The sequence below is a fragment of the Lipotes vexillifer genome, unplaced genomic scaffold, assembly GCF_000442215.2.
Source record: "Lipotes vexillifer unplaced genomic scaffold, Lipotes_vexillifer_v1.1 scaffold583, whole genome shotgun sequence".
Lineage (NCBI taxonomy): Eukaryota > Metazoa > Chordata > Mammalia > Artiodactyla > Lipotidae > Lipotes > Lipotes vexillifer.
In genome coordinates this window covers 1814331-1829932 of record NW_006784184.1, presented here as the reverse complement: position 1 = coordinate 1829932, position 15602 = coordinate 1814331, and the positions used below count along the sequence as shown (strand labels likewise).

The 15602-nt window shown below is 50.2% G+C and overlaps 2 protein-coding genes across 3 annotated transcripts in view; one reads left to right on the top strand and one right to left on the bottom strand.

Annotated features, from left to right (window-relative positions):
• Positions 1-4510: 4510 nt before the first annotated feature.
• On the top strand, positions 4511-10164 carry TMEM45B (transmembrane protein 45B). Its single transcript, XM_007456590.1, has 5 exons — positions 4511-4691; positions 6858-7064; positions 8128-8312; positions 8817-8962; positions 10053-10164. Exons 1-5 carry the CDS (start codon positions 4511-4513, stop codon positions 10162-10164), a joined length of 831 nt encoding a protein of 276 aa, XP_007456652.1.
• Positions 10165-14718: 4554 nt separating this feature from the next.
• Positions 14719-15602, bottom strand: part of NFRKB (nuclear factor related to kappaB binding protein) — a 33738-nt gene continuing 32854 nt past the window's right edge. For both annotated transcript variants that reach the window (XM_007456589.1, XM_007456588.1), the window contains exons 24-25: positions 14958-15093; positions 14719-14844 (exon numbers count right to left, since the gene is read on the bottom strand). In XM_007456589.1, the coding sequence (XP_007456651.1) occupies positions 14719-14844; positions 14958-15093 (262 nt within the window). The remainder of the gene's footprint in view (positions 14845-14957; positions 15094-15602) is intronic.

The window sequence follows — 15602 nt, the reverse complement described above, 5'->3', positions numbered from 1 at the left end:
GATCCCACATGCCGCGGAGCAGCTAAGCCCGTGAGCCACAACTACTGAGCCCGCGTGCCTAGAGTCCGTGCTATGCAACAAGAGAAGCCACTGCAACGAGAAGCCTGCGCACCGCCACGGAGAGTAGCCCCCGCTCGCCGCAACTAGAGGAAGCCCGCTCACAGCAGCGAAGACCCAACGCAGCCATCAATCAATCAATCAATCAATCAATCAATCAATCAATCTTCAGACAAACGGTCCCCCACAGAGAACTACTGGACTCGAGAAATGGACCTCCAGGCTTGCCCTGCAATGTAACAGACCCCTGGGTGCCTGAATTCGAATTAGGTTATCTTTTTAGGCAGGACAGTAAGGTCGGGCTGGAAGAACCATTTCAAGAGAGAAAATGCATCTATGTGATATCAGGTAGGAAAGGAGGTGACGAGTCAGGGCAGCTCAGAGAGAATTTACCACAATTGTCTTTGGCACCTTTTTGGTACAATTTCTGCCATTCTTATGGCACCACATCTACTTCTTCCCTGGATTTAATAAAGATTTTCAATATTTAAAAAAAAAAACAAAACAACAAAAGCCTGAGTGTCCCACCTGTTAATGTTAGCCTAGTATACAGCTGTATGATTCAGAACAGGCTAGGTTCTGCTGGATAATAACGGTCCACAGAGCTCAGTGATGCTTTCCCGTTTACTTCTCCTGCCATGTGTTCATCGCAGCTGATTTGGGGCTCTGCTCCGTGTCTCCTCACTCTGGGATCTAGGCTGACCGAGGAGCTACCGTCATGAATACTGATAGTGACGAGGGAGAGGTGACTGTTCTGGGGGTCTTGAACTGGCAATTACACATGTCAGCCCAGAAGTAACACTGTCACCTACGCTCACAACTCACAAGACCCCACCCAACTGCAAGAGGGCCAGAAAGTGCAACCATACCACATGCCTAGAAGACAGAGCCAGAAATGCTCAAGGAACACGAAATACCCTCGAATTATCTTCCATACTGCTTTCCCTGTTCATGCAAATCATACACCTGTACACAGGTGTATACAGATATGCGGAACGTTCACTGCTGCACAAAACGGTCGCGTTATAAGCAGTCTCTTCCACCTTTCATGTCTCCCCCAACAGTAACTCGTGCAAAACCTCCCAGAACAGCAGGTATAGTGCTAATTCATTCTTGTTAGTGGTTACGTAACATTCCACGGTGAAGATAACGTAAGTCACAGGTGTGGCTGGAACTAAGCAGAGGTCCAGGCTGTGTAGTTGGCAGTCTATGTATCTGTATCCTGTCCTCACGAATTTGAGGAAATTGGCTTTAACTCTTCCCCTGCCATGAATGCCAAGCCCTCGATCCTGCTAATTTTGGAGGTTGCAAAGACGAAGCACATGAGGAACAAAATTCTCTCTTCTTGCTTTTTCTGATCCTGTCACTCATCTACATACACCCTTTCCTTCACAATTCCTACTTTCCCCATCTAAAATAGCGAGAAATGTTGGATTTATTAAAAAAGAAAAGACACCACATCGTTTTATTTTTAACTACAGGCAAATGGCACCGACCACGGTTTCTCCTCTCCTCTGCACCATCACCCGCTACTCCTACAATTCTCCCTCCCTCCTCTTTCCGTGCTCCCCTCTTCCCCACTCTCACCTCCTTTTTCTCTGACACCTCCTACCTTGTCTTCCATTTCAATTACTTTAAATGAAAAAAAGGGAATGCAGACTGGGGAAAATGGTTAAAAACTAGGAGTACAAGGAGAGCTGGTGAAACCTTACTCAGACAATGTTCCTTCTCCAGTGATCTCCCCAGACGTGAAATGGAAAGTTGCCTAAACCTCTAGCCTTCTCGGTTTCCAGCTTTAACTCAAAGCTACTACCCCTCAAAACATTTAATCCTCCCTTCATACTCCCATTCCATCTCATGTAATATTAAAAGAGAGTAAACATATTAAAAAATAAGGGAATTTGTCTTTGTGGAAGCACTTTCTAATGTTTTCCTATCTGTAGCTTTTCTGTAGATCGACGTATTCTACTGTGCAATGGCCACACCATTCTGTATATTCAAGGGCACTCACCCCTTAAATGTTTGCTTTCTTATTTAATATTTTTAAATTATTTTTTAAGCTAGACTTCTCAGGGACTTTATCTGAACGGTATTATCCAAATTATTGGAAGTCTAAATTTTTATTGTTCTGCTTGAAGTTACTGTCTTGTTCCTTTTTTAAAACTGGACCCGTCCTCTCTCTCTAGACGTTCTATAATGTACCTAATCTAACCATTTGTTAATGGAAGAAATCTACCTCCCCTGCTCCTCTTCCCCATCAAATCAACGTCCTCAGCCTTCCAGAAAGTTAAAAGGAGTTTCTTCAGACATGCTGCAGGCCCTACGATCCACTGGCATGAATTTTAAACCAGGTAAAAGGGAAGGGTGAGGCTTGACAAATTGGTATGGACGCCACACAAGCAGACAAGGACTGTGCCTCCATTTAGGGTTCTGCCTCTCAGGAAAATAGGGAAGGGCAGGGAGGATTTGTAAAGCTGGTTTTTCTGCACTTCTGACTAGGAAAACAAAGGAGTGTAACAGGCTTGACCTGGAAAGGGACCTGTGTTAAACATTAAATGAAAAGTGGAGCTTTTTTTTTTTTTCAATGTTTTTCAGTAGAGGATTAAAAAAGAATGAGAAGGCCTTCCAGTTACGGCAGCATAAAGAGACAGGCAGTTCCTTTCTGCAAAACACCCACACCCCGCCCCCCCGCAAAAATATAAGCACAGCACTAGACAAAATTATCAAAACCAGCAATTGCAGGGAACTGGAAATTGACCAAAGGTAGACAACAAATTGAGCTGTGGTGATTGTTAAATTACTTGTTAAATAAGGGTCCTGGAATGTTGGATGTCCCATCGTGAGCCTCAGTCCGACAAAAGCCCACAAGAGAACCGAAATAGAGAAGCTGACTACTCACAGCCCTGGAGGAGTACAGGGTGGGAGGTCAAGGCAGGGTGCAGGCAGAGGGAGGCCAGACTGGGACATACGCCTTTATTAAGGTCCACAGATGGAGTGCTTCAGGGTTCCCAGGGAAACCAGACTGGACAATTCAAACCAAAAAAACCAGGGTTCTGGTAAGTTTTGCAGGAGGCTCATCCAAGGGGTCCACCAGGGGGAAGGCCCTGGGACGTGGAAGAGACTGTTTATCACTGTGACTCTGCAGCTGTTTCAAGGGCGTGCTCACAGGAGGGGCCGGTGTCAGTTCAAGGCCCCTCCAGGCCACTGGCCACACAAAAGGATGCTGAGGCGGCAATATTATGGAGTAGTTCAGCTCAACAGTGGAAGGCTGTGGGTTTTGTGGCCACACCCTAACAAGAGTCCCCCTCACTCAACGACTTTTAAATATGCTGGTATTGGCCATGAAAACAAGTTGCTCAGCTGCCAGGAAACAGACACAGCTCAGGGCGGTGATGGGGGGTCAGAAACGCTTGGCTTCACAAGCTAAGCATGGAAATGAACACTCGGGAATGAGCGGGGAAATGCACAGCTGGGGTGAGCAGCAGGCCAACTGGGAATTTAACAGGGAAAACCCTAGAAATGAGTCATGGAAGGGCTGATACAAGCTCTCCACACATCTCTGGCTGAATAGCCTGTCATTTTACCAAATTTGAATGACCATATTCATTTACACTTAGAGGGCTGCATAAAAACCCTCAATTTTTCAAATTAGGTGAAAAGTATTTTTTCATTTGCGTTATCTTTACAGTGAGATGATCAATTTGTGTTAGTTTGTGCATTATGTGGTGTGTGTCTTCTGCCCATTCTTCTGCGGTCTTTTTCTTATTAACTTGTAAAGGCTCTGTAGTGGAATATCCATGTATCACAGCCATTGCGAACGTTTTCCCAAATGGTGCGCCTCTTAATGTGTTTTATATGTAAAATGCTTATGCAGGGCTTCCCTGGTGGCGCAGTGGTTGAGAGTCCGCCTGGCGATGCAGGGGACACGGGTTCGTGCCCCGGTCTGGGAGGATCCCACGTGCCGCGGAGCGGCTGGGCCCGTGAGCCATGGCCGCTGAGCCTGCACGTCCGGAGCCTGTGCTCCGCAATGGGAGGGGCCACAACAGTGAGAGGCCCGCGTACCGCAAAAAAAAAAAAAAGAAAAAAAAAAAATGCTTATGCAGATGACTTTCTCTTTTCTAGTTCCCTCCTTTACCTCTCTGTTTAGAAAGGCTTTTCTACTCTAAGATCAGGAAGTATTTACCCATCCTCCTCCTCCTCCCTCCTATTTTACCCACGTTTCTAAAGCCTCAGGGCCAGTGGTATTCTCCTGGGCCTGCAACTCACTGAGCGGACAAGACTTCAGTGACATAACACAGGCTTATTCTGTGAGAATAAGGGGCTCCTTCTCAGTATGGCTCACAGCTCGGAATCCCCGGTCATGGATTGTTTCCTGCCAAATTATCCATTTATGTCTTCCCCATTCAGCCACCTAACAGCTGTCCCTTTATTGTTTAGGTGTCCTGGGACCCCGATGGCAAATTTCAAGGGCCACGCTCTCCCGGGGAGCTTCTTCTTGATAGTTGGACTGTGGTGGTCAGTGAAGTACCCACTGAAGTTCTTTCACCAAAAGGGGAAGAGCAGCCGACTGACTCGCCACTATCAGCGTCTTGAGGTCACTGAAGCCGCCATCAGAACTTTATTTTCAGTCATCGGTAAGGAAGGGGGTCATTCGGCCCAGGGATCTCCTTGTCATACCCAGAACCCGTAACCCACTTCCTGGACCCTGTGGAAAATGGATGTCTCCACTGGCAGGGATAACAGAACAAGAATTTGGGGCGCTAAATATTTTACCATAGCATCTATTGTGTACCGAGCTTAGTAACACTGACAGTTTAATAGCACCTTACATCATAGTTCTAAGTTTCACACTATGAAAAACTACCACATAGACTGCAGCATTCTTTGCCCTAGAAGGATACAGATATAATTTGTAGGAACACAGGCATAAGTTGTAGAAATAGAAGACATACTTTATGAAAAAGACGAAACAGAAAAAGAGAAAATAAGAACAAATTAGAGTTAAGCTCATGTACGTGAGTTATAAGAAGGTACTAAACAGAGCTTAGTTTTAGAAAAGTCATCTTTTTTCCCCTCAGCTGTCTCCCTCCACTAGAATCTCAGGAGTGGTTAACACCCAACTCATACCCTCCATCCCCAAATCTCAAGCGCTTAGAGATGGGGATTCATGCCGGAAGGCTAGTCAGAGAGGCAGTGGAAGAGAGTGAGAAAAGCCAACAGACAGCTGTGTGAGGGGGACTTTCCTTCACTGCGCCCCATTCCAACAAACCCACCCACTTCCATGGCCACCTGACAGCCATCCAGCCCACTGGTGGCCCTCGCAGAACAAGTGGTGTCAAGAGCAGACGGAATTCCTCGTCAGGACCAGCCCATCACGTGAGTGAGGAGGGAGCTCACCCTGCAGCTACATTCTGCCACCTGTCCCCTTTGGCCTACAGTTTCTCCAAGGAACAGAAGCAAGTGAAGTAGCTCCCCGTGGAGTGAGCAAAGGTCACAGTCTAGCTGAATGTCCCCTTCACCAGTCACCCAGGCATCAGAAAGGCTTTGTCGTCTCTCTGAAGCTGCAAAGTGATAGGGCCCATGTGGCTTAAACGGTAAAGGACAGCATCAACTTGGCCTTAGAAAAGCTAGAAAAATGATATTTAGCCTCCTTGCTATGTGAAACTAATACTCATCCAAGAACGGTCTCTTGGGGCCTCTGCCACATGCCGGGAACTCGCTGTCTGGGTGCCGGAGGGGGCAGGGGGGAACAGACACAGTCCCTGCTCTCGGAGGCCTTCTGCTCTCGGAGGCCTTCTGCTCTCCTGTCACTGGGACATCCTTTTCCTGGGTTGCTTCCACCAGCACCTTCATCCTTTGTACATGAATTCAGAAAGGGGCTGGGGACTTCCCTGGTGGTCCAGCGGTTAAGGCTCTGCACTCCCGATGCACGGGGTCTGCGTCTGACCCCTGGTCGGGGAACTAGATCCCCCATGCCGCAACCAAGAGCCCGCACGTGGCAACAAAGACCCGGTGCCGCCAAATAAGTAAATAAATAATAAATATTAAAAAAAAAGGAGGGATCTGGGTTGAGAAAGAAATGTTTGGGAAACAGGGCCCATAACGTTGTCACGGAGGACTTATTCAAGGCTGCGGGAACATTCTGCGCACCAGGCCAAAGGCGAATCTTTTGCTCCCAAGTACTGTGGCACTGCTCCACCTGTGTGCCGGCCCCGCCTCCTGAGCTACAGGGTGGCCAGGATCACCAAGGTGTGGTCTTGGCCTTGTTCTCCCAGCGTCTGGGACAGAGGCTGAGCACCATGGGAGGGACCCTCAACTCCGAGCTCGCCCCGGGCGCAGGAAAAGCACACACCCGGGAGTCGCTGGGCTTGCCACGGCTATCTTCACCTGCAGTGTGTCTCGCTGGCATTCTATCATTTTCCACCTAATTGTTCCTTTCCAGGTTTATCTCACGGCTCGCTTGGCAGAGGGGACCCCCAGAGAATGCATCAGCCACACTCTCGCTTAAGAGACAATGCCTTGCTGTCATTTCAACTGCTGGACAAATGTCCTGGGGACCTGTGTGGCTGCGTTCCTATCGCCGTTTCTCCCCCCTCCCCCAAAGGAACGGCAACAAAGGCAACATGTCTGCACAGGTTCCTCAGCAAACACGTATTTTATCCTGAAACAGCTGCATCTGAGGCAGCAGAGTAGGTCCACAGAGCCGTGGGCCACCTTCGCCATGACTTGGGGTCACTTTGCCGTCTATTTGTCTTGGAGCTGTTCTTCCCTCCCTAACCTCCACTCCCGTTTCCCTGCAGGCATGCTGGCAGAGCAGTTTGTTCCGGACGGGCCCCACCTCCACCTGTCCCATGAGGACCACTGGGTAAAGCTCATGAACTGGCAGCACAGCACCATGTACCTGTTCTTTGGGGTCTCAGGACTCGTGGACATGCTGACCTACCTCATCACCCACATCCCCTTGGGGCTGGACAGACTGGTCATGGCTGTGGCAGTTTCCAATGAAGGTGACTGGGTGGTGTGGACGGAGACTTAGAGGGACTGGAGCACAGCAGATCAGAAATATTGCAAATTTAATCATCTTCCCCAGAAAACCCTAGTCTCTGAGCTTCAGAATCCTACACAGGACTTGATCCTGTGCTCTGGATGGTACAGGTGGCACATTCCATAAAGCAGCACAGGAAAGCACGAGGCTTTTAGCCAGAGCTCTGGCTGACAGGGCACCAGCTCCCCCTGCCCGCCCAGCGTCCGCCCCCGCCCCGCCCTCCACCCTCCGCACAAAGTACTGGCGGGGTGCCATCACGCAAGGGGGTGACCCTCTGGTTAGGGGAGAGGTTCTCCGTGCCCTACCCCAACTGTCCAGACTCGCACCCAGTGGCTAGGACACATCTCCCAACGCAACTCATGTTAACTGAACGAGAGGAAAGCATGTTGTAATCCAACCCCCTCATTGATTTCTGAACCTCGGGAAGAACTGAAAAAAGGTTGAATGAGGGTAAAACTGAATGTCAAGTACAAACACACAACTGGTCACAAATCAGCAATATCTCACTTTCCCATCCTGGACTGAACCCCACCTACCACAGATTCGGTAAAGAGATGTTAAGATTCATCCTCTGCTGCTTATAACTGCTTACACATGAAAACACACACACACACACACACACACACACACACACACACACTAACCTGCATCGGTTTGTTACCCTAGATTATCAAGATTCATCCTCTGCTGCTTATACCTGCTTACACATAAACATACACACACACACACACACACACACACACACACACACACACACACACACACACACACACACACACACCCAAATGAGCTAAAAAATCACAGCAAAATGGTTCTTTGTTTTTGACACACACACACACACACACACACACACACACACACACACACACACACACACACACACTAACCTGCATCGGTTTGTTACCCTAGACTGTCACATAAACTGACTTCCTAAGTGCCAGACAGAGACTTCCTAGTCAGGCTGAAGCTGGGAACGGATCCCCCGCGGCGGGGGCGGGCCCGACAGCATCCCCTGCTCCACACAGGCTTCCTCTTGTACTACCATGTCCACCACCGGCCACCGCTGGACCAGCACATCCACTCCCTCCTGCTGAGTGCCGTGTTCGCAGGGGCTGTCAGCCTCACCTTGGAAGTGATCCTCCGGGACAACATCGTGCTGGAACTCTTCCGTACCAGCCTCGTTATCCTTCAGGGCACCTGGTTCTGGCAGGTAATTATTCAAAACCATGCTCCTCACCTGGTGCAAGGACGAAGCAGGCCCGCCGAGCGCATCCAGGAGATGCAGCACTGACACACCACTCGAAGGGGGTCAGAAGCCACTTCTCTGCCCACGCCCACCCCTGACCTACGTGACTTTAGCCATCGATATCCTGCTGACACATAAACAAGCGTCATCAACAGAGCACAGGTAGCGAGCAGGCTGAGGATTTATTTACCTGCCTGCCCTTCCCAGCAGAGATACTGACACCACTTACAGCCTCTACTTGCTAAAAACTGTTCATCTGAAATGTGGGCCCTCCCTGAAATTTTAAGTAAGGCTACACTAAAACCAGAGCTAACAGAGCAATTTCCTGTGCAGAGGCCGTTCAATGCTAACAGAGGCATGGGGAATGAGTTGTCTGGGCAACTACAGACACTCTGGCAGCCACAGGAAGCTAGGGGGCTTCTCAGGCCCACCTAATGACAAGGCTGGCTTCTCTGTATAATCCACCAGATCGGGTTTGTGCTGTTCCCGCCTTTTGGAGCACCCGAATGGGACCAGAAAGATGACGCCAACATCATGTTCATCACCATGTGCTTCTGCTGGCACTACTTGGCCGCCCTCTGCATTGTGGCCATCAGCTACTCGCTGGTTTACTGGTATGTCCAAGAGAAGATGACTTTTGCCAAGTTTGTCCTAACCCGCCCCCGTCCCTGAAATGTATTACACTGCATCCTTCTTACCTCCACGCCCCACCCTTCATAACTAAGCAGTGCTAATGTCTACCACTTAATGAGGGCCAACTATATGCCAAGCTCTGTGCAAGGCACTCTATGTCTGCACGTGAGGGTGATGAAGTCTGAGAAGTTAAAGGACCGTCTGTCTGGTCACGGCGACCTCACAGACCCAGGTTTCGAATGCAGTTCTGATGGATTTTAAGTCCGCAGTTTGAGAGGAAAAACTCTGCATTAGGCATCAGTACTGAACCGCAGTCCCTGCTGTGTCCCTGGTTCATTCAGAGCCCAACACCTTATTCCTGGATTTGCCCTACTTCCCAGGGACATGTGACAGTCAGGTAAGACACCACAGCAGCAAGCGCTCACGTCAGCGCTCGCTCTCCCGAGGTTACCAGAGTAGCTAGTAATTCCTAGGCACTGACTGTGTCCCAGCACTGTAGTCAGCACTTAAAGTCTGTAAATTACCCCACTTAATGCTCACTTTATAAAGGATGCACGTGATGTTTATAGACAGGGAAACCAAGGCTTCCAAAGACTGAGTAACTGGATCAAGGTCACCCAAGGGGTAAAGGGCAGAGCCCGGCTCTTTAACCACTGCACACCCAGTCCTGCTGGTTCTGTGTCGTCAGAGCCGCCTCTGTTCTTTCCTACTTCCCGATTTCCCTACCCAAAGAGAGAGTTCACCCAGAGAGAGTTCCACACAGACCAAACAGAAGGGAAAGCAGGCCATAGTTTCTCTGAGTTCTACTGCCCGGTCAGTGAATCAACAAATTGTGGGGCGGGGGAACTAAGTTGAGTCTCAGTTACATCACTGACCTTTAAGTGACTGTGAGTCCTTTCACCACCAAAGAGAGCTGTCTAAGAAATCGGAGATGCAGATGAGTCACCACAGTATTTGACAGAGACATAAAAAACATGCTCTGAGGGCCGGCGGATGCCTTCGCATCCTTGGGTGAGGGAATAAGGCAACTTGGGGCTCACTCCATCTGCAATTATTGTCTCCCCATTACAGCTTCCTGACACGGGTAAAGAGGCCTGGAGACAGAGAAATCATTGAGATTCAGAAGCTGAAGTCAGATCACAACTACCAGAAGGCCCTCCTGAGCGGCTCTGATGAGGACTAGGGCGGCCATCGGTCACCAACGGAGGACGGAGTGTCCTCTGCGGGCACAGCTGGTGGTCAGTGGGGCAGCTCCCTTCCTTCACTGAAACCCCCACTGTGATCCACTCTCAAGAGTCTGTATATTTGCATCTGCTCATTTAACCAACTGAAGTCTCTGCTGGTGTGGTAATACCTTGTAGAGAAAAACGAAGCCAGCCTTTATTTGTGTCTCAGTGTGAAGAGAACTCAGACTCTGAAAGTTTCAGAACAGGAAGTGACCTCATGGGTGAATTCAGAATATGAATCCAGCAGAATTTACTGCTTTTGATAATTTAGCCCTTTTTCCCTCAAGTACTTTCTTATCAGAAAGTGAAAGACAGAGCCTTTATTTTAGAGATATAATTCTAATCCGTATTTTTTAAAGTAAAATAATTCACGAGCTTTGGTATTTTTAAACATTACTTGCTAAGCATCTCCTAACTAATCATAATGTTCCGGAGTACTGCAATACCACTCACTGTTGATAAGTGATGAAGTTGGGCCAAAGGTGATTTTTTCGGTTAAATCAGGAAGCCAGTGAGTGGTCCAGCTGAGAGCTGGAACCCAGATATTCTGACTTCTCAAAAGTACCCTAGTAAGAGGGTGCTGACAGGAAACCTCTATCATGAGGTGGAGAGAAAAATGTCAGGTTATGGAAGGCCTTGAATTTCAGCATAGCTGAAAGCGAAAGATAAGAATCCTGCAAAGGATGTGAATCTTGAACTAGTGACATAAAGTCTTGATACTCGAATATTGGTTCCGGACCTGTTCTTTTTTTTCTTTACATTTCCTTCAACAAAGATTTATTAATCATCTACTTTGCACCAGCACTGAAATGGTTGTAAGGATTAACGAAATATGTGTCCAGCAAAGAATTCACTGTCTAAAGGGAGAGGTATAAGCAGTTATGTGCAGGGTGACTGGTGCCCTAAGGGGTAAGAACAGATACCATGGGAGATGAAGGAGGGGAGAAGGTGTGTGTTTGGGGGTTGCCCTACAGAAAAGCACATTCCAGGAACAGAGAATCCAGGCACAAAGACAGTGAGAGTATGAAAGAATGCGGACAGTTAATCAAGCTCTGTAAACTGATAAAAGTGGGTTAGGACAAATCTGAAAGGTCATAGGGACCCACAGTGCCATTCATTTGTACAGTATTTCCCAGACCTTAAACTGCATTCTATCTCGTCTGACTCTCACAACCACCTGTACTGCAAGAACATCAGGGCTCTTCAGAGAACCAGATCAGCCTAAGGCCACACAACCACAAAGTCCTAAAGCCAGCCTTCAAGTAGGACTCAGAGGCCAGCTTCTCTCCCGCTATGCCCTCCGCTACTTAACACCAACACGGCAGCGATCAGCTGTGTGAAGCACGTATGCTCTTTGGAAGGAACGCTGTACTTACATGAAGGGCAACCTCCCACAGTCAGGCAGCATCTCAGGGTCGAAGCCACATCTTAGGGATTAAGAATGAGCTACCTGAAGACACTGAATTTTGAGATGAGAACCCAGGAGCCCCCTTTCAGGACCCACTTTGGCCTGCCTGAGTAGGAACCCAAATGTTCATTTAGCAAGTCCTGAATGAAGCATGTTCTATCCAGCAAGTTCTACTGTTGGCCGTTAATGTAAAACATGTTCTTGCCTCAGGGACTGGAGGTGGGAAGGAGGAACACAGTCGCAGGTTTACTTTCACAGTAAAGATCTCCATTTTTTTTTTTTTTTTTGCGGTACGCGGGCCTCTCACTGCTGTGGCCTCTCCTGTTGCGGAGCACGGGCTCCAGATGCACAGGCCCAGCGGCCATGGCTCACGGGCCCAGCCGCTCCACGGCACGTGGGATCCCCCCGGACCGGGGCATGAACCCGTGTCCCCTGCATCGGCAGGCGGACTCTCAACCACTGTGCCACCAGGGAAGCCCTCCATTCTAGATTTTAAAAGTGGGGAGGGGACAGAACACTTTAAGGAAATGCAGCATTTTCTAGACAGTGAGGGGCTGAGGTGTGACGGTCAGATACAAAATATTACAGTTTGTTCTGATGCACCTGACACAGCACTGTTTGGTATACCTTCATGGAAGTGATCAACCTGCATAAATATTCTTAGACGTGGTGACAAAAGTACAAACCGATCACAACGCCATTCACCAAATCTAGTCTCAGATACATGGTGTGAATAATTTCACCAGCCTCTGAGCCTCTGAACCAGGTTCTTCTGGAATTGTTCCCCACAAAACACCCACCAGCTACCATGTCTCTACAAGACCCCTGAGGTCTGCACGCAAGGAACCATGCCTGGTGCAAATGCCGGTGGTGTCACCCAAGCAGCTCTGGCAGGGGGTGCCATCCTCTGGGACCCAAGGGCAGGCTGGGCAGGAAGCACCGGGTCACACTTACCACCGGCATCCTGAAACTAACCCGCGGGCTAGGACGTAAATGTCTGCGGGCACCAAGGAGACAGGCTGTCAAGTGACTTCAGCAAATAAGAGTGGAGCTTAGGGTTGAGGCTGAACACATGATGAGATCATTTGTTAAGTAAATTCAAAAGGGGTTTGTTTTAACCAGCAGTGAATGCCAGAGCCAGGATCCCTCAAGTCGCTACCTCTTTCTCGCCCGGAAAGCGGCACGCGGGCTTCTCGCGCGGCGCGCGCTCCAGGAGACAACGCCACGCGGACGCGCTCTCCTCTGCTCGGGCCAAACCCAGTCTCGGCCTCCCCGCAGCCTCTGCCGCTCCCATCACCAATCTTATTTCTGCGCCAGCCTTCTACCACCCACTGAAAGCTCAATCTCACCCCCCCAATTCACCTCTGCTCTGTATAATCCAGGCTTACCACTCCCAGCTCCGGACGGTCCCCACGTCTCACCAGGACACATCACAGCCACGTCCCCACAGGAAGGCAGCAGAAAGGGCACCTGAATTAAAAGACTGCACTCGCAGCTTGGTTCTCTTTAACTTCAACTCAGGCTTGGATTTTCTCACAGTTAGAACAGGGATGGTCATGTCTATTTTACAGAACTGCTTTACAAATCAAATGTCTGTGTACCCAGTGAGCCACTCTTTCTCTGCACTACTGCAACTTGCCTGATCACTCAGCTTCCACCCAGCAACCCCTCCAAAGGAGGCCATTCCAATTCTTTGCCCTCCAACTCCACTTCCTCACAGAGACCCCGTCAGAGAACATCACTAAATTTCCAGGAGTTAGGGATACATTTCTAATAATCTGGATACTTTCAAAAAAGACAGGGAAGCCCTGTCGTTACAGAAAAGCTTCACCACCCAACCCCTGCTCCAATACGAAAGAGGCATATACTGTCAATAATCAGTGCTTTTAATTACATTTTAAAATATCATTCTGAGTTCTGCCTATAGCTCGATGGAGGCTGAGAACCGTGAAGCAGCCAGGAGCAAATGACTGTAAACCCAGACCCACCTCCTCTGTGGCTGGTGCTGCCTCGTGGCTGCACCCACCCCCTACCCCTTCTCCCCACCTCTACTCTGGAGCAGAAGCGAGCAAAGTTCTACTTAATAGGTGACATTTCAGGCTTGAGGCCATGTGGTCTCTATGACAACTACTCAGTTCTGCCTTCTAACTGAAAGCAGCCATAGGCAGTACATAAATGAATGGGCACGGGCTGTGTTTCAATAAAGCTTTATTTACAAAACTGGGTAGCCAGCCCGAGGGGCATGGTTTGCTGACTCTTGCTCTAGAACAAAGCAAAATGTATCATTTCTGAACTGCAATAAAGCTTGTGCTGCAAAAGCAGCACCTCTGCTGGCGTCTGTCTGCTCTGTCCACTGGCCCTGGACTTGCGTGTGAACAGGCTCGATAAGGGGGTCTAAGTCTGCAGGTGAAGGTATGGACCACAGTCAAGATCCTGACAGCCTGTCTTTAAGAGGGGCTGCCAAACTAATCCCATTTCAGGGGGCCCACGTGACCTCACTTCCCATGTTTCTCCCCCACCTCATGGCCTCTCTGTTACCATGCAGAGATCAAGTCAGCCTCCAACTTACTAAGAATCTTGCTCTTCTCTAATTCTGGTCAAAAGAATAAATAATCAGTTGAGGGGGAGGGGGCGAGCTAAGCCCAGGTTTCTACTTGATAAGGATGTAAAAGATGTTCTTTAAAAAAATAAGTTACATAAAAACGTCTGGACAGAGAGCTCCTAACTAGACCACCAGCCACAGAAAAGACGAGAGCTAAATAAACCCCGCACAGCACGAGCCTCGTCTGCCGTCTGCACACCTTCTCACCGTCCGCCCATCCTCAGAGCCTCGCTCCAGGAGACAGCTGGGCTTGTGTGGCCACGGCGCGCTCACACGACCCCACCAGAGAAGCTTCTCCTGGACCAGACAGAATAGACCTCAGAACCCCAGCGCACCTGGCGCAGCGCACTCCCCGCCGAGTGGCAGCCGGGCCACCATGGTCCCTCCGCTAGCCTTTCTCAGACAGACGTGCCCGGGGGGCGATGCACCACCGGCTCCTCCCTTTCAGCCAAAAGGCCGACCGGGTGTGGCTTTTGCGGCCACCGTCTTCCTCCCTGAGAATCACTGCTGTTCAGGTGCCTGTTTAGGAGATGGGGCTGTGGTCACGACGACCGTGGAGACGGCTTTGGAGGAACCAGAAGCTGTTCCTTGTTGAAGGTGGGACGCGGGGACCGTCTGGATGCGCACCTGTTTGCAGAAAGAGTGACTGGTCGGCAGACTGCCCATGGCCCGTCAGCTGAGGACGAGCAGCACGGGGCAGGAGGGCAGCCCGACACGCGCAACGGGTGCCCGGACCTCACCTGTGTGGCCTGACCCTGCTGCTGGAGCTGCTGCAACTGCTGGGCGGTGAGGAAACTAACCGGCTTGTTGCCAGCAATGAGCTTCGTGCCTGCTGGCATGGTGGTGAGGATGATGTTGCGGCCCAGCCCGCCAAGGCTGCGGAGGGGAAGCGGGAGTGAGGCACGGCCCGGCCAGGCCAGCATGAGGCCAAGTCTGGGGCCAGCGGAAAACCCCGGCACTCTGGACTGAAATGGAAACCGGCTGCCAAGACCACCTTTCTTCCAGCTTCTATGCTTCCCGTGTCAGAGAAGAGAGCAAGGCCAAAGGCTCCCGGTGCTTTGGATGAGATGGCCCCGTAACCGCTCCACGACCAGCAGGAGTAACGGACGGGGCCCCAGCAGGTATGCACTCCTGACCAGAAACCCAGCCCTGCCAAGGCAGCTGCCCTGAGAGCAGCAGACTCATCTCCTCATGCCCTCCATCCCCAACTAAGTCAGAGCCACGAGACGCCCAGGCCCCCAGGAGGCCCTCACCTCTGAGCCATCAGAGCCCAGGGCTCAGACATCACGGCGAGGCCTTCCCTAACGCCCATGCCGGGGACTGCCCCCAGCTGTGTCACGCCCACCCCCCATCCAGCTCCACCTGTGCCCTCCCCTGCTTTCCCT